This window comes from Mirounga leonina, unplaced genomic scaffold (assembly GCF_011800145.1).
Source record: "Mirounga leonina isolate KUSES-001 unplaced genomic scaffold, KU_Mleo_1.0 Mir_169, whole genome shotgun sequence".
NCBI lineage: Eukaryota > Metazoa > Chordata > Mammalia > Carnivora > Phocidae > Mirounga > Mirounga leonina.
This window is the reverse complement of record NW_023270431.1, coordinates 20,265,732-20,283,930: the sequence shown is the minus strand read 5'-3', so window position 1 is coordinate 20,283,930 and position 18,199 is coordinate 20,265,732. Positions and strand designations below refer to the sequence as shown.

The 18,199-nt window shown below is 37.8% G+C and overlaps 2 protein-coding genes and 1 long non-coding RNA gene across 5 annotated transcripts in view; 1 reads left to right on the top strand and 2 right to left on the bottom strand.

The window, feature by feature from the left end:
• Nucleotides 1-18,199, top strand: part of LOC118017370 — a 683,373-nt gene that overhangs the window by 9,255 nt on the left and 655,919 nt on the right. The window lies entirely within an intron of this gene.
• Nucleotides 1-18,199, bottom strand: part of COL8A1 (collagen type VIII alpha 1 chain) — a 160,622-nt gene that overhangs the window by 45,894 nt on the left and 96,529 nt on the right. For all 3 annotated transcript variants that reach the window (XM_035015219.1, XM_035015218.1, XM_035015220.1), the window contains one exon: nt 10,176-10,296. The gene's annotated coding sequence lies outside the window, so the exon portion shown is untranslated. The remainder of the gene's footprint in view (nt 1-10,175; nt 10,297-18,199) is intronic.
• On the bottom strand, nt 14-1,716 carry LOC118017369 (protein yippee-like 5). The gene has a single exon (XM_035015225.1). The coding sequence runs from the start codon at nt 568-570 to the stop codon at nt 205-207; it is 366 nt and encodes a 121-aa protein (XP_034871116.1). The 5' UTR covers nt 571-1,716; the 3' UTR covers nt 14-204.

Here is an 18,199-nt window from a genome sequence, read left to right as displayed (position 1 = left end):
AAAGAAAGAAAGAAAGAAAGAAAGAAAGAAAGAAAGAAAGAAAGAAAGAAAGAAAGAAGAAAAAAAGGTTCCCTCTTAGATTCTCACAACCTCTTGTTCCGCAGTTCATGAATCTGACCCTGATGCTAAGGTGACAGCGTATGTAAGTAGATTTTTGTTTTCCGTGAAGGAGACCTGGGAAAAGATGGAGTTATCTCTTTCTCTTCAAGAGTTATCAGATAGTACGTGCCCCTCGAAGCCCTCACTCTCTCGTACTAGAGCGCGTTCCAGGATCACACGGCCTTCCTTAGAGCGCTGGCTGTCTTCGGTGGCGAGCTCATAGATCCATCCCAGTTTGCTACTGCGGTTCTTGCAGCTCACATCTCGAACCATGTGGCGGCCAGTGAGCATGACCCAGTGTTGAACTTCACTGTACTGCAGGTTAACTACCTTGTGAAAAAGAAATGCTCTGCCAGTGGCTTCTGTGAACCGAGTGGAGATGAGCTCTGAGCGGTTGGTCAGGAGTGTATCGCAGTTTGCACAAGAGAACAGACCAGTACCACTGATACGATCGAGGAAATTTCTGCCCATTTTTATAGCTGAACGTTCTTCGCTCCTCAGCTGGGATGAAGCGAATTAATACTTTTTACTATGCTTAAGGTCTAATTAATCTTTTACTTCTACCATATTTGTACAAGGAACTTCTTTCTAATTCAAAGTATCAGGAGGTAGTCATCCTGTATCAAGATTGTATTGTTGAAAGAAACTATAATTGTGGGGCCAGCAGAGACCAAAAAATTGAGATATATGGACCTTCAATGATTCACTTATTTTTTTGAAGCTGTTTAAAATTTCTGTGCTTCAATTTCCTTAATTTCTCAAATAAGGTTGATAATAAACTTTATCTAGCTTAATTCTGAGTTTGCTGTGCAAATACTTGGAATGACATAAAAAATCTAGTAAGCGAGATAGTGATATTTTACTCTACTATGTTTTATTACCCTTTATTTCTATAGCTCTGTCTACGTGTTTATTTTCCTTCATTATCAAGAATCTTTATATCAGCAGATCTTAACATATTATATGTACACAATAAAAAGAAACCACTAGTGCTTTGTTTTGGTAACCATTCTGTAGTGTTTGGGTTATTGAGGTAAGAAATAGTTTAGTAACACAAGTCTTAGATAAGAAGCTAAAAGAATTAGCAAGGACCAGGTTTAAATCCAAGCAAATCTCTGATAAAAGAGTCTGAAGTGAGGGGGGTTGAACTTGAGTCCACCAGCAAAGATGTGAGTTTTCTGCAAGAGCCCTTTGGTGAGGACTCTTGGGAGGCCGAAACAGGCAGGAGTGCAGGGTTCAGGTGCACAGGCCAAGGGCAGCATCCAGGAAGACAAGAGAAACGTACATCTCCCTGGGTGAGCTCTTCACTTCACTGCAAATGCCATGAGTGTTATTATTTACTGCGCTTCTGGACAAGAGACCAGAATATCGAGTCTTCTGTCCTGGCATATTTCCCACCCGTTGGACCATTTAAGAAAACCCTATACAGTCACTGCCCATCCTCTCTGTATTTGCTCTTGTGATCACATAACTGGATAACTCGAACTCTACAATTCAATCTGGTTTGAAAGAACTCCCAAACAATGTAAATTACATTTTAATTTTTTCCCTACTTTATAGAAAGTGGAGCCCAGAGAGGTTAATCGAGTTGTCCAAGGCTGCATGATAAGTTGGAAGTTGATTCCAAGTTGTTGCGCTTTTTGTGTAGGTAGAAGCATGTCTTTATCCACATGAATTGATTTCATTAGGAAGAATCAGAAAAAAACTCATTGCTTCAGTATGTATTTTATGAGTTTTTTCAGACATTGACCTGGGACCTCATAACTATTTACAAGTAACAGTTGTTTTGGTAACTGTTTTAAATTGCCAGTATAAGAAAGGCTGGCCAGAGTAATCTCTCTCCGGGAGCTGTCTAGGTTCAAGTCCAGCTGTAAGGCTTTACTGTTTGGGCAGCCTCAGGCAAGGTCCTTACATTTTTTTGTATCTTGAGGTTATATTTCCTTTCTGGGAAAATGTGGATAATACTTGTATCTGTCTCATTGGGTTGCTCTGCATAACTGAACATATATAAAGTATTAGAGCAGTGCCTAGTACATAGTAAGTGATATACGCATATTTATTTTTATAGTACCTAGATACAAATGTGGACAGTACCAGAGTACATTAGAGCTTATTCTTAAGGGTTCTCATCTTGAACATAGTTCTGTAAAAAAAAGAAGCCGTGTCCAAAAGAAAGCACTTCATTGTCGTCTCTAGATGCAGTAATTCAGAGCCATCGCTAGATGGCACCAGTAATGCGTTGTAACTTCAGCGGCAGTGGTTTTAGCAAATGGGTCAAACCTGGGAATCTATTTTCTGTGCCTCACAGCATTGCGAACTCAGGTTGCCTCTTCCCCACAAGGTAGGCCTTTAACAGAACTGTTTTGTTCAGCAAAGTTTGCCTTCTGTGGCCGCTCTTGGGACCTACCCACAGGCTCCCAGTCCTCCTGATGGTAGCCTCACAGAAGCCTGGGTTTCGGTGCCTCCATCCCTTGTGAATTTGCATATCAGGAGTGCTCTTGGCCAGGTGACTACTGGACAAGGTCAGAATCCTGTGTTAAGATTAGTCAGTGGTTCTCCGAATGTATCGTTTCAGCATCACCTGGGAACTTGTTAACATGTAAATAGTTGGTCCCCATCTCAGGCCTGCTGACCAGGAATCAGTGTTTTAACAAGCCCTGCTGATGATTCTGATGTCTGCAGAAGTTAGAGAACCACTGAGATGAAGCAATGTTCAGCATCATATACATGTTGGCACTGGGTGGATCCTCAGAGAATATTTTGTACAACCCTCTCATTTTGTTGAGAAGGAAACTGAGTCCAGAGAAGTTAAATGACTCATTGGAGACCACAGGGTTAGGCTTGTGGCAGAGCCAGGTCCCAGGGCTGCCAAGTTGCATCCTCCAGCTTTTCCCACCCTCACCCAATTTCCCCCTCACAACTAAGGCTACCAAGTACATATTCTAGCCTGATTCCTACTCATGAAGGAAAAAAAACTTTATCTTTTTATACAGGAGTGGATTCATTCATTACAACTGACATTTCTACAGGGAAAAAAAATGAAGTGTGAGGCACACGCGTGTGTGTGTTGGAAGAGTGTGTGTGTGTGTGTGTGTGTGTTGGAAGTGAGGGGGATCAAGTAAAAAAAAAGTCACATTCTCAGTTGCTAGGAGAGGCAGTTATGCAGGATACCCTGGGAAACAGTTAAGTGCAGCCAAGACAGGCAAAGGCATTAGGGAAGACATGTAGGAGGAGGAAGCTTCAGGGCTGAACTTTGGGGGTGATGGGTAGGAGTTCACCAGGGAAAGCAGGGAAAGGATATTCAAAAAGAGAGCTCAGCATGTGCAAGGTGTGGGGTCATGAAACAGTGTGGCGAATCACAAGAGTTTGGTTTGATGGTGGGGTAGGGTGTATGTGGAGGAATTACCATGTTATAAATAATAATGACATTACTACTACTACTAATTGCTGACACTTACTGAATATTAACTATGCACCAACTATTGCACTAAACATTTTACATCTACTATTAATTTAATCCTTAAACAACTTTTGTGAGTGTTTACTCTTATTCCTATTTCATAGATGCCAATAGAAACACATGTACTGTTCTATTTTCCTTAAAATCAAGTGTTACTATTTTCCATTTCTTAGACAGACATTGAACTTGGAAAAAGAGCCTTGATATTTACTTGTTCCACAATGATCTCCATAATGCATGGTATATATTTTTGAGGTAAGAGGAATATGTTTTTAGTACATATATTTTTTTTTATAAGCGTATTTTTCTTTTTTTTAAAAGACTTATTTATTTATTTGACAGAGAGAGACACAGCAAGAGAGGGAACACAAACAGGGGGAGTGGGAGAGGGAGAAGCAGGCTTCCTACTGAGCAGGGAGCCTGATGCGGGGCTCTATCCCAGGACCCTGGGATCATGACCTGAGCCAAAGGCAGACGTTTACCAACTGAGCCATCCAGGCGCCCCAAGCGTATTTTTCATAAGTGCCTAAAATCAGGAGGATTTTGACAGCCTTTCTTTTTTATTTTATTTTTTTTTATTATGTTATGTTAATCACCATACATTACATCATTAGTTTTTGATGTAGTGTTCCATGATTCATTGTTTGAGTGTAACAACACCCAGTGCTCCATTCAGTACGTGCCCTCTTTAATAGCCATCACCAGGCTAACCCATCCCCCCACTCCCCTCCTCTCTAGAACCCTCAGTTTGTTTCTCAGAGTCCATAGTCTCTCATGGTTCGTCTCCCCCTCCGATTTCCCACCCTTCATTTCTCCCTTCCTACTATCTTATTTTTTTTTTTTAACATATAATGTATTATTCATTTCAGAGGTACAGGTCTGTGATTCAACAGTCCTACACAATTCACAGCGCTCACCATAGCACATACTCTCCCCAGTGTCTATCACCCAGCCACCCCATCCCTCCCACCCCGCACCACTCCAGCAACCCTCAGTTTGTTTCCTGAGATTAAGAATTCCTTTCTTTTTTTAACTCAAGGAATGAATGTCTCATTATTCTTTGGTCTATCAGAAACTCTGGAAGTAGCCAGGTTTTCATGATAATAGATGATTTGCGTTTGAAAAGTGGCAAAGAAAGCTCATGTCAATGATTTGACTCACTGAAGAAAGGAAGCTAAGTAATGACTGAGTGATCTGGTCTGAAATCATTGGCTTGGTTATATTTTTGGTTTAGACTGTGTAAACATTCTCTATGAATGTGCTTTTCACATATTAAATGGATATCAGTCAATATTAGCATCTCTCCTTCCTTGCATGGGAATACCCACAACCAAACTAAAAACTCAAGTTATAAAGTTCTGGTAGGATTTGGAATACTTAGCTCTTCTTAGGTAAGCTTCCCGAAATTCCTGGAGTCTTTGGGATACTTTTCAGTGATTTCATTTTTTTCCTGGGATCATGACCTGAGCCGAAGGCAGACGCTTAACGGACTGAGCCACCCAGGCGCCCCTGCATTCTCCTTTTTCCAAAAAATATTCAAGATCATTTCAGCCCACTTTCCTCCACATGGGTACAATATATAGTGGAAAGCACACCTCTGAAATTCATACCACACTGTTTTGGGGGTTTTGTGCTTTTTTTTTTTTTAACATAAGACCTTTGCTTTATAAACAACAGGCAAGTTTCAACACACTGGGAGCAGCGTTATAAAGATTTCTGTCATAACATATAGAAAAATATTGTAACATAAAGAAAATAACAAAAATTTTTGTTGCAACCTTTAGAAAGTGAAGCGTAACTCCTCCTTCATATAATCTTTGATAGTATGTATTTTTCAAAAACATGTTCACAAGCCTACCAACTCTCTACTCTTTGAGGGCAGAGCTCTGGTCTTATTACCTAATATTCCTTCAATGTCTAGAGCTATTCCTGATCCATTGTGTTTGCTGGATAAACACTTGTGGAACTGAAATGATAAAATAGAATAAATTCCAAATATTTTAATATTTTTGTGATAGGTTGCCTTGTGATTTCTAATAGCATTGCAGTCAGAGGCAGCAATGGTTAAGAGCTTAGCTTCTGCTCTCTGCTGCTAATTTTCAAATCCCCAAATGAGATAATCTTGGTCTAACTCTCAGCATAGTGCTGAGTTCACATAATAAATGCCAAGTAGATGTTAGCTTTCAGTGATTTGGGCTATTTTTTTTTTTTTTTACTATATATATATTTGTCTCCTAAATAAGAACCCATTTTTTCCCTGAGGACTTTCAGTTAGATTTTTCAAAACAGGAATAAGCTCCTTCTTTAGGGGTTATATATAAAGTTGGTAGGGGGAATAAAATATGCCATATTTTATAATAAATTTATATATAATTGCTATTTTACATTGCCTGTATCACCTAATACTCCAATGTCTCATTCACTCATAATGTTTAATGGGAACATATTTTAAAATAAAGTATGCTACAGAGTCATAAATATATTTTATAGTTCTTTCCATGGTCCTTGTACTCTAAGCCTTTCAAGCATTCAGCAAGTATAACATGACCCCTTTTAATGAATGAGCGATTTGAGGCATCAACTAATGACATCTGACGTTTCCCTTGCATGCGGAAGATACATGAGAATGACCAAATTGCAACTCTGAATCCGCATTGCTCTATGTGTAACAGAATCTTTGGAAATTTGTCTCAGCCACATCAAGACAGATGCATAAACAAGCCTAGTACTGTGAAAAGTCTGAACAATGGAATCCTCTAGTCCAGCTCTATCCAATAGAAACAATGGGAGCTATCAGACAATAGAAACTAAGAGAAACATATATGACTTCACATTTTCTAGGAGCCACATTAGAAAAGTTAAAAGAAATAGGTGAGATTAGTTTTAATATGTTTTATTTAACTCAAGATGTCCAAAATATTATCATCCTCATGTGCAATCGATATAAGAGGTATTGAGATATTTTACGTTCTTTGTGTTTTCATTGAAAGTCTTAGAAATCCTATGTGTATCTTACACTCACAATACATCTCAACTGGGACTAGCCACATTTCAAGTGCTCAAGCCATGTGACTCCTGGCTACCATATTGGGCAGTGCTGCTCTAGTCATTTCAGCTTAGGAAGCACCAGAGGGCGGGGGCATGGCGTAGAGGCAAGGAGACAAAGACCAGCTTGGACTACTGTGTGCCTGTTCTTGGCTCTGACATTTGATATTGAAGTGGCTGTGAACAGTGATTTAGTGTCTCTGGGTCTCAAATTTCTACTCCCTGTAATGGAGGTTGTTAGTAGCTGTCATACTCCTCTTAGGAGGCTGGGGGGGAAGATTAAATAAGATATTGTATGTGTAAGTGCTCTGTTAGATCATAAAGCACCATACATATGTAAGGCATTATTACCCCTGTTATTGTAGATTTACTCTCATGACTTGCCCAAGGTCACATTCCTGGTTGGTAGGAGAATCAAGGATAGAATCTGGAGCTTCTGACTCCCAGCCAGCTGCTTCGACTAAAGCTGTTCGTACCAAGCTAGCTTTAAAAAAACAAAACAAAACAACAAAACAAAACAAAAAAAACCCTCCAAACCTTTCTACTTCAAAAAAAAAATAAGGAAGAGAGTGTCACTAAGAAGTAAATTTCATATAATAGTTAGGGTCTTCTTGACCACTGTCATAATGTTCTGAAGTTAAAATTATGCATATAGGATATTTATATACTTATAGATCAGAATTACAACCATCAAGAATTGGACTTTATTGGCTGTCATATCATATAAAACCCCATGTTCTTCAATGTTTCAAACAACTTCTAAATTGAACTGTGGTTTCCCCACTCTATTTACCTCCAAAATATAGTAGAACCACAAGAAAGCCCTTCTGCAGTGGGCTTGATTAATAAAACAGATATGGATCAATTCAGCAGATTTTCCATGGATAGTTTGGTTACTGATGTAGTTCATTAATTCCGATGTGTGAGACACCTCTCTAGTGTTAATCCAAGAGACACATTGATCTCTGAACACAAAGTGGGAATAATTCCGTTCAAGCCATGCTATTTAAGTGCTTACTGTGCATAAGGCACATTAGATATTTTAATGAGTGAAAGGAGTTTATTTCCATGATAATTGTCTCTTAGAGATATATGTTATTTAACTTGAAGAAAATATGGAAACTGTCTACCAAAATGTCTATGACATATGATTCAGTAACCTGTATTTTCAGAAAGTAAAAAGATGATCAGGAGGGTAGTTCCAGATTATTTAAAAGTAATTTTAAAAAGTGACATTCTTTACTTTTGGAGGACACACAGAGGATTAGTTATCATGACCTATTTCCATGTTTCTAACCGTAAGTCTATCATGGTTTTCATATTTACATTTTTTTTTTTGTTATTTCCTACATTCATTTGAAATGAATTTCTTCATGGAACTTTAAAATCCACACAAAATGTCTAGAGCCTTATACTATGTGAAATTAGGCACAAACCAAGTTCGTTTTCACTGAGAAGAAACCCACTCAAAAAGTTCTTTATTCTTTTTTCTGTCAAATTCCTTCTTTAAAGTGACTTTCAGCTGGTTACTTTTATTAGAAAACTATCATATACAAGCTTCAGCCTGCCTGAGTTGATGACCATGCTGAATAAATGTAATTTTTATTTTCATTTGTTGAATCATTGTTGTTGACTATTGAATGGAATTGTTTTTTGAGTAACCTTTACATTTTATTGCTTTTGCACCCTAGTTTAAAAACAAAGCTTAATTTTTTAAAAGTTCAATAAAATGTATTTTTGATATTTCCATCATAACTTTATAAGCAATTCCTCTCCTCTACCCTATAATAACCACCTCCTGCATTTTTATGATTTAGTTTAACATTATTATTGTAATTTTTTACTGGGTGAGCCCATCAATGTCCTTGGCAGCAAGATTTCATTACAAGAAATCCAGAAGCTGAGCCTGTAGTTGATTGCAACAATTATAAAATTTCTCTGGATTGAGTTCAGAGCCTTACCCTGACATTATGAATGGAATGGAGTCATACCTCCTTCATCAGCTTTTCCAAAATACACCATTGGTTTGAGTCCTATAAGCTGTTGCTTAATCGGACATCTATTTTTTTATTCAATAATTTTGCATTATAAATATTTCATTTGATTAACATCTGGCTTTGATGGCATACAGCCAAAATAATTAGAGGTACCTGTAGTAAAAATGTGATACTTTAGGAAAATCATTTATGTATTTGCATTTCTTCAAAAACTCTGAATGAATTCGTTCTAGACAGGCTGTGGTCCCACAGAATTAGCTGTAGGGCCAGATGCTATGCTTTTCTTTTTGTTCAAGTACACCTTGAGCGAGAATGTAAAAATCTGAGGAATCTTGACTATTCATTCTTCAAATTACTAAATATAATGACATAGACTATGAAAAGCCATTGTACTATTGAATATCAGGAAAGACTGAGTTGGGTGTCCAAAAGTCACACTTAAGAACAGGCAATGGTAATAAGCATAGGATGGCTAAGGATACTATGAGAAGGGTGTTTTTCCTTTTTCCAATCAAAGTTCTCAAAAGTTAATGATGTACTTTATATTTTAATTGCTTCGACTAAGAGATCAATTAAGGAGTAAGAAATATTGGCATACTGTTGGTTTTTAATTGTGGATATGTTCAATATTGTATATGAATAAAACTGCATTTGTTTTATCTTGCTCTGTTTCATACATCCTAGATTGTCATTAGGAAAATTTAGTACATGTCACTTCAGTCATCTGAAAGGAATCATTTCTTCATTTCAGCTCATAACATAAAACTCTAAAGTATCAGCCAGAAAAAAAAAAAACCAACAAAACCAACAAAACCTTGGCCCAATTAAGAGAAATTTGATAATGGTAGAAAAGCACATACAGACATGACTGGGAGATGATAAGATTATTTTAATTTTCCCATTTGCATTGGAATTATTTATTTTACAAATCTCCAGATCTTTTATTACTTAAAACCCTCTGCTGAATCATGAAAAGAAGCTTAAGTTAGCAATTTTCCTCTGCAAAATCTAGCTGTTAGCATCTGGTGAACACTTGGATACCTAGTCAGGTCCTATGGAAATAATTATTTTAAGACTCTATTCAACATGCCTGGGCTTAAAAATCAGCTAGAATCACACTCTGCACATGTATTCTACCCTGGAGGATTTTAAAGCCTGGCATTAGCGATGGCCTCCAGGCTTTCTGCAGCAGTGAAGATGGGGATGGGACATGGGACCTGCAGGCAGGCTGGATACCCCAGTGTCTGTTAATGGTCCCTGTGCTCGGGGACAGGGACTTCCATCTGCAGTTGGCTTGTGGACCACCCAGGGCCGGGCCACTGCACCACCCGCCATTGCTTCTCACACTTATATTTATTTTATTTTTTTTAATTAATTTTTTAAAGATTTTATTTATTTGACAGAGAGAGAGACAACGAGAGGGAACACAAGCAGGGGGAGTGGGAGAGGGAGAAGCAGGCTTCCCGCGGAGCAGGGAGCCCGATGCGGGGCTCGATCCCAGGACCCTGGGACCATGACCTGAGCCGAAGGCAGACGCTTAACGACTGAGCCCCCCAGGCGCCCCTCACACTTACATTTAGACTTGGCTGGCCTGTGGAATCAAGAACCAGTGTCCTTGCTTGTGCCTTCCTGTGAGCACGCCTGCAGCTGGTTTCTGTCTCTTCACCAGATGCTGCTTCACTTCCAGAACAGCTTCTGAGGTAGAAAAAAGAGGATACTTTTACTCAATTGGAAGACAACAAGAAGCTGAGTTGTTATCAAAGTATATTGTTTTGGGGTCAAAGGAGAAATTATATACTAGGAATGTATAAATACATACTTCAATAAAAAATGCTATTATTTACCAAAATGTAAGTGCACATTTAGAAGATATTAGAGATTTCTTGGATAGTGATTAAGAGAGAATAATTTTTTGTGTTTCTATGTATGCAAATATGTACTTATTTATTTTAATACATATACTAGATAGAGTCTTTGTCCAGATAATCTATTGTGTATCTTTATTGCTTTTCATGGTTATATTATGTGTTAAGTTCTCATTCATTTAATTCCCATTAATACAGATTTGAGATAATTTAGAAAGGATTTGGCATTTGTTACAGAGGAAGCAAATTTATGAGGAAGTAATACCTAAGGGAGAAAAGTTAGATTTATTTAAGAAAAGTAAATTTTTCCAGCAACACGTTTCCATCTAATTTGCATACAACAGTATTTGAGGTAGAAATTGTTCTTTGTTATTTATCAAGTCAGATCTGATAGAACTGTAATTTGGCAACATTTTCAGGTTTTCATTTGAGCTTTTGCTGTAATTTAATTAGTTAAATATACTTTATAAATCATCTCTAATTTAGACTTTTTACAAATCATATGGGACTTCTCTCCACGTGAACTCAATTTTCAGAAATTTAACTGTGTTTTGGATAATAGATACCTCTAATTTATTTTGGTATATTTTGTAGGTACTTATTTAGAAATATTCTCTACATTTTTTCCTCAAAAAAGACTTAAACAGGAATAACTTCAGACATTTAAATAAATAAAAAGATTTGAAAGCCCATGATTGGTTGGTTAAGAAGTAAGTGCAGAATTGGGTATCCAATTTAGAATTTCTGCAATGTGATATAAGTGATGTATTCTAGAGTAGTAATATTCAGTAAAACTTTGTGTGGTAATGGAAATGTTACATATCTTACTATTCACATAGTGAGTGGCCACATATGACTATTGAGTTCTGGAAAGGTGGCTAGTATGAGTGAGGAACTGAGTTTTTAGTTTTATTTCACTTTAATAAATTTCAATTGAAATATCTACTTGTGGCTAATGGAGAGTAGAGATCTGGAGTTTTTCTGTATTCTGTATTTAACATGAAATGAAGAAGTACTTGAATGTCTTCTAGCTGCTGAATGTCTATGAAACACAAGTGTCCCCAAAACACAAAGCCAGGGCTCTGACACGTGTATACAGGCCTGATGGCTGGATGCACCAATACTCTGAACTTTGGCTCAACTTGTGGATATTCAGACACAAGTCTGGGTTCACTGTAGGTGATTTGAGAACACTTTGTCTCTAGAAAGCCATGGGATCTCAAATGATCTCTGATAATAACATTCAATGATGGTAAATGGACTCAAGGGCTTGACTTTTCCAGTTCGTTGCCTGTATAGTGTGCCTGGCAGTTAATAAAGACAGATGTGAAGGAGATACTGCACAAACAGCTGCCTCCATGAAAAAGAAACTCTTCAGATTCAGACTGGACAGGAGAAATAGGCTGGTAAATACTTTTGTGCCTTTGCCCAAGTTATTCTTCAATAAATATTCATAGAGCACTGCTATGTGCAAGACACAATGCATAAATGTTGAAAAATAATAGAGCCCTCTGCCCTCACAGTGGTTAACTGTATTAGACAATAAGATTTTTTCCAATGTCTTCTTCCAAAATCCATTTTTTCCTGGGTATGGTGAAAATAAAATAGGAGAAAGATACACAGGATGGACAGAAATGCTGAGGATCACTATCATGTGCATATCATACATCTTATTCCTTTTACATCTCTCTGCACTTTGCACAGTTCCGCACCCAGATAGATGACAAAACCAGTTTTTGAAATGCAACTCTGGAAGCAGTGAAAATAAAAGAAAAGACCCCAATGACGTTTTTAGAACATGAGATGAGTAGCATCATTTAGCATTTACTGAGTTTACAACATGTTTAAAATGAGTTCTTTCCTCTCTAGTAGCCAGAAGAATGTCCTTTAAAATAATTACTACTTTTTTGTTGCTGTTATGGGATGCCGCTTTTTTTTCTTTGCCAATTAAAACACTGTAAGAGAGAGTGCTACCATCACTACTTAAAAATAAATCAAATTATTCAATATTCAAACATGATTGCAAGACCTGAAAAGAACTACCAACTACACAGGCCAAAAGTAGCTCATTGTATTTTAGTTCATTTTGGAAGAGTGAGCCAGAAATGTGGCAAAGTACTAAGCATGAACTATTTAGTTAGACTTCTTCTTCTTCTTCTTTTTTTTTTTTTTTGCCTCCACACAGCAACCTGCATAATTAAATATACGGTTCAACCTGCATATTTAGATGAATTTTCAAATGTGTCACTGATGGCAATTTAAGGATGAAAAGGATTAAGAAATAAATTAAGTGAATTCATCTACAATACATAGTACTTAAAGTATCTAAAGACCTTAAAGTCATTTCTCCAAATATATCATTTGATAATGTCCTTGATTTTGTAGACAGACACTTTGAAAATAATTTTAAAAAATGAATTACAAAGCAATGGAAAATGTCACAAAGAAAAAAAAGAGGTAAAGTTATATAAGTACTTAAAAACCAGGTGCATGGGGCGCCTGGGTGGCTCAGTCGGTTAAGCGACTGCCTTCGGCTCAGGTCATGATCCTGGAGTCCCGGGATCGAGTCCCGCGTCGGGCTCCCTGCTCAGCGGGGAGTCTGCTTCTCCCTCTGCCCTCTTCCCTCTCGTGCTCTCTGTCTCTCATTCTCTCTCTCTCAAATAAATAAATAAAAAATCTTAAAAAAAAAAAAAAATCAGGTGCATGTAAAAACATTACGAGCAAAATTAAAAGGTAAAGAGGAGTTTGCTTTATTCTTTAAACACTTTTATACCGCACCGAGGGTTTGAAAACATCGCCACAAATTCTTTGATCCTCCTGTGTGTTCCCTCCCATTGAGTCTGGGAGGACTGGTGACTGCTTTGACCAAGAGGGCACAGTGGAGATGTCACTATGTGACCTATGAGCTTGGCTCGCACAAGGCCACAAAGTTGCTGCCTTGTTTCCAAGATACTGTCTTTTGGATTCCGGGCCTCTGAGGAAGACGTGCGGCGCCCCTGAGACCACTGTGGAGGAGCTGCCACACCTTGGGGCTCATTGGCAATGCCGGCGCAACTCCGTCCTCCTTCTACGCTCGCCAGGTCTCTGAACACGTAAGTCAAGCCGTTTGGGACCATTTAGAGCAGCCGATCTGCCAGCTGAGTAAGCCATAAGAGCAGAAGAAGCAACCAGCAGGGACCCATAAAATCATGAGATAAAAATAAAATGTTTGTTGTTTGAAGCCAGTGCATGTTGATGTGGCTTGTTATGCAGCAACAGGTAACTGGAGCTTAACCTCTGGTATGATATGTTTACCATGAAAATTTAAAAATTAAATGTGAAATGCACTCTGGGAAGTGATTTGCAAAAATTGATAAAGACAGTCTTTTTTTTTTTTTTTTTAAAGACAGTCTTAGTATTCTTCTATAAAGAGCTCTTACAAAACCACCGAGAAAAAAAATAGCAACACCGTGTAGGAAGGTGGACAATTAAGTGAACATAAAATTCACAGAAGAAAAATGAAAAGGCTAAGAAGCATGTAAAAAATATCCAATCTCATTAGTAAGTAAAGGAAATGTAAATTAAACAATAGAGTTAAAATTTGGTTATCAAATTGGCAAAGATAAAAAATTATATTTCATGTTGGTTTGGGTGAAGTGGCAGTTTAAATGGCACAAGTTTTCTGGAAAATAAATTGATATTACATGAATAGAATTTTAAGAATATCCTATTCTTTGATACTGCTAGGAATCTAGGAATTCGGGTGAGAAAGTAACCAGAAATGAAGTAAAATAATATATAAAATGTTTATCACGGTTTATAGGAGCAAAAACATAGAAACAAGCTAAATGTCAATCAGTACCATTAAATAAAGCATGTATTTCATATTACAGAATATTATTTTATTATTTAGAATGAAATTTCAAAGATATTTTATTAATTCTGATCTAGGGACACCATAGTAGAGTAGAAAAATACCAGGGCTTTAAGTCACATAGACCAAGCTTTGAATCCTGGATTTGCCATTTACTTTTGCTGGATATTTGGAAATTTGATTTATCTCTCTCTGAGTTTCAGTTTTCATCTAAGAAAAATGGGGCTAAGTAACTATACCATTGGCAGTAGTGATAATTAAAAGAGATTACGTATGCAAAAATAAGCATATTTTGCTTATTTTGCTTTTCTCAATAAGGGTTGTTTCTTTTCTTACGATCCAAGGACACCATCTGAGCTCCATAGCCAAATTCACATCACTTTCAAATTCACTAACATTTCTTCCACTCTGGCTCCCTCTGTATATCCCTTTCCACCATAGTCCAGTCTTTACAACTTAGAGAGCTCTCAAAAACAAAAGCAAACACAAACGCTGTCAATTTTCTTGCTTACCATTCTTCAGTGGTTCCAATTGCATTAAAAACATATCTACTCTTGCCCCACTCTCCACACAACAGATGGGGTGAATGTTGGAAAAGTAAATCAGATAATGCTATTCTCCTGCTTATCACCCCACCCCCTTGCACCTGATAGCTCCTCATAGCGCTTAGGACAGACCTAAACTTCTTTTCTGGCTTGCATGCCCCATATGATTCTTACTCTACCTACCTCCCGATTTTACCCCTTCTCCCCCTTGGCCCTTATTCTCCAGCCACACTGGACTTTTCCTTATGGAAAACATTCTCCTGGGCCCCACCTTCAGGTCTATGCTGTTCCTCTCTCTGGAATGCTCTTCCCCCAGAACCATGCATAGCTGGGCCTTTCGCCACTTAAATCTCAATGTGAATATCGTTTCCTTAGAGAGGTTTCTCTTCACCATTCAATCTGAAGTCAACCACCTTCGTGTATCTCTAATCTAATCCTCTTTAAGTTGCACAGTAGCAGTTATATCTTCCTTACTTAATTATACATTTTTACTCATTTATAATCTGCCTCAACACCAATGCTTCCTCTCTCCCCACCCCACCTTGAGAGCAGGGAACTTGTTTGTTTTGTTCACTGTAACATCCCTTGCAATGAGAAGTAGGCCTGGCACATGGTAGGTGTTCCACAAATATTTGCTGGATGCATTGGAAATACTTCTTGTACTTCTGAAACATAGCTTAGCAGTGCAAAAGAACCAGCACTTGACATCATTAAAAAAATCCCAGAAATTTTAAATTATATGGGCATTTTTTAAAGCTTTGAAGGTTCTGATTTTTAAAGTTAAGTACATTGCTTCAATTTTTTTTTTTTAAGATTTTACTTATTTGACAGAGAGAGGCACAGCAAGAGATGGAACATAAGCAAGGGGAGTGGGAGAGGGAGAAGCAGGTTTCTCGCGGAGCCGGGAGCCCGATGCGGGGCTCGATCCCAGGACCCTGAGATCATGACCTGAGCCGAAGGCAGACGCTTAACGACTGAGCCACCCTGGTGCCCCACATTGCTTCAATTTTGAAAAAAGAAAAAACCACAAACAAAATCATAACAGCATAAAATTATTTCAGGAGTGTGATGAGAGTTCCCTTGTCAAATCAGATACTTTGAAAACCCTACCGCCACTCAACAGGCTCCTTGCTTTGAAATGAAGGATATGCACCTCCCACCAGTATTTTTACTGCTGGAGAGCATGTGATTTATTTACTGGATAGGGAACAAGTCTTAGTAAAATATCCGCTTTCAGCACTGCAAGTGTTGAAAACAGTGTTTCTGTTTGGAGACTGTTTTTTTTATAAGCCTCTAGAATGCGGAGATGTCATAAGTACCCCGTTGGGCGGATGGGAGTGTTCCTCTTGTCACTCACTCTGGGGATTGCAGGCCCTCAGTAGTTGGACCTCAATGTCCAGGGATGATCACAAGATTCTACAGTAATGAGATGCATTTCTATAAAATCCGTGAGAAAAATCTGCATTGCTATTTTTGGATATGCCATACCATTTCAGAAATTATATAACATTCAGAGACACTCAGGCGCAAGTTTGGATAAATGTTTCAACATAGTCTGTCCTCGCCAGTTTTAAATTTCCTCCACAAAGCAGGCTGGCCACATTCTTATGATTCTTGAAGAGAAAGGAAATACATGTTTATTAAACATGTCTTTTGGGCCAGTCCTGCTAATTGTGTTATCTCTATGGTTTCATTTAATCGTTATAACTGTGCAACAAATGAGTAAAGGCAATGAGAAGACAGATCCTATTCTTTCACACAGTGTGGAAGGTCAGTGGATCAGGAATCAGCAAGATGAAGGAACCGCCTATTCTTATCCCACTGACATTATCCCAGGGTTTAGTTCCAAATTTTTCAACCTGTGTTTTACTTAACTGATTCAGGCAGTTGTCTGGAGCATGGTAAATATTCATCGATTAATAATACTACTAAATTGGGCATCTGAGTTACTTAAAACTGTGCATCTGAATGATTTAAAGGTGCCAGGATTTAGAAAAAGACAGTTGGGTGAGGCAATTTGAGGTTTCTGGAAGCTATTTTTTCCTCCCTCTCTTTTTTTAATTTAAAATCAATTTAATTAACATAGAGTGTATTATTAGTTTCAGGGGTAGAGTTTAGTGATTCAATAATTGCATACAACAACCAGTGCTCATTTCACCAAGTGGCCTCCTTAATGCCCGTCACCCAGTTACCTATCCCTGCACCCACCTCCGCTCCAGCAACCCTCAGCTTGTTTCCCATAGTGAAGAGTCTCTTATGGTTTGTCTCCCTCTCTGATTTCATCTGGAAGCTATTTTTACCTTTTCATAGAGTAGTGTATCTGATTTGGTTTCATTAATAATGTTTGGAGAACTAGAGGGTGTAAGGGCCCATTTCCCTTTCTCCCCTGAGTCTGAAGGAACTACTTCATTCTTCAGCTGATTTTTATAAAAACTTAAGATTGTACTGCCTAAGATATAAACTAGGATTGAGAATTCTATTTCTACTAAAACAGGCTCAATTATGAATTATCAACAAAGTCCTGATAAATTAGAAAAAAGAAAAGACAATATCCTGAGGTTGTACTAAAGCCACTATTGAAGGTCTGGATTGGTGGATCACTGGCCTTCTTTTATGTACATTATGGTTAGAGAGACATTAATTTTCCTTTATTTACAAGATCCATGTTATGATCACACGGTTCAAAGAAGCCAAATCTAAATGATCTGGAAGATGAAAGGACAGAAAAGATCTAAATAGCTAATGTATATCTGAAATCTTCGGGTTCTATTAGTTTGGAATCAGGAAAGTAGAAGTGAGAAATTAATTGACACTTCAATATATGAATAAATTTGAGAATTAGTGACTTTAGTTCAGAGAACTGGAGAGCTGCAGCTTCACGGGTTGAAATAAAAAATTGGGCCCTCATCATACAACTTAAGAGGTGATATTTGACAGAAAGTAGTCTATGATATTTTCATTCTAGGTGCATCTTTCTGACACTTTTGCAATAGATAGTATGATATGGACTCTGAGAAACAAACTGAGGGTTCCAGAGGGGAGAGGGTGGGGGGATGGGTTAGCCTGGTGATGGGTATTAAAGAGGGCACGTATTGCATGGAGCACTGGGTGTTATATGCAAACAATTAATCATGGAACACTACATCAAAAACTAATGATGTAATGTATGGTGATTAACATAACATAATAAAATAAAAAAAAAAAGAAATATATGAAATGTTTCCCAGAAGTTCCTCATCCATGCCAAGAGATTATAGCCCTTTTCAAATGAAGCCATTGGATGAACCTTTAGACAGGATAAAATATTGGTACTATCCTGGTGATTCAAGGTGTGG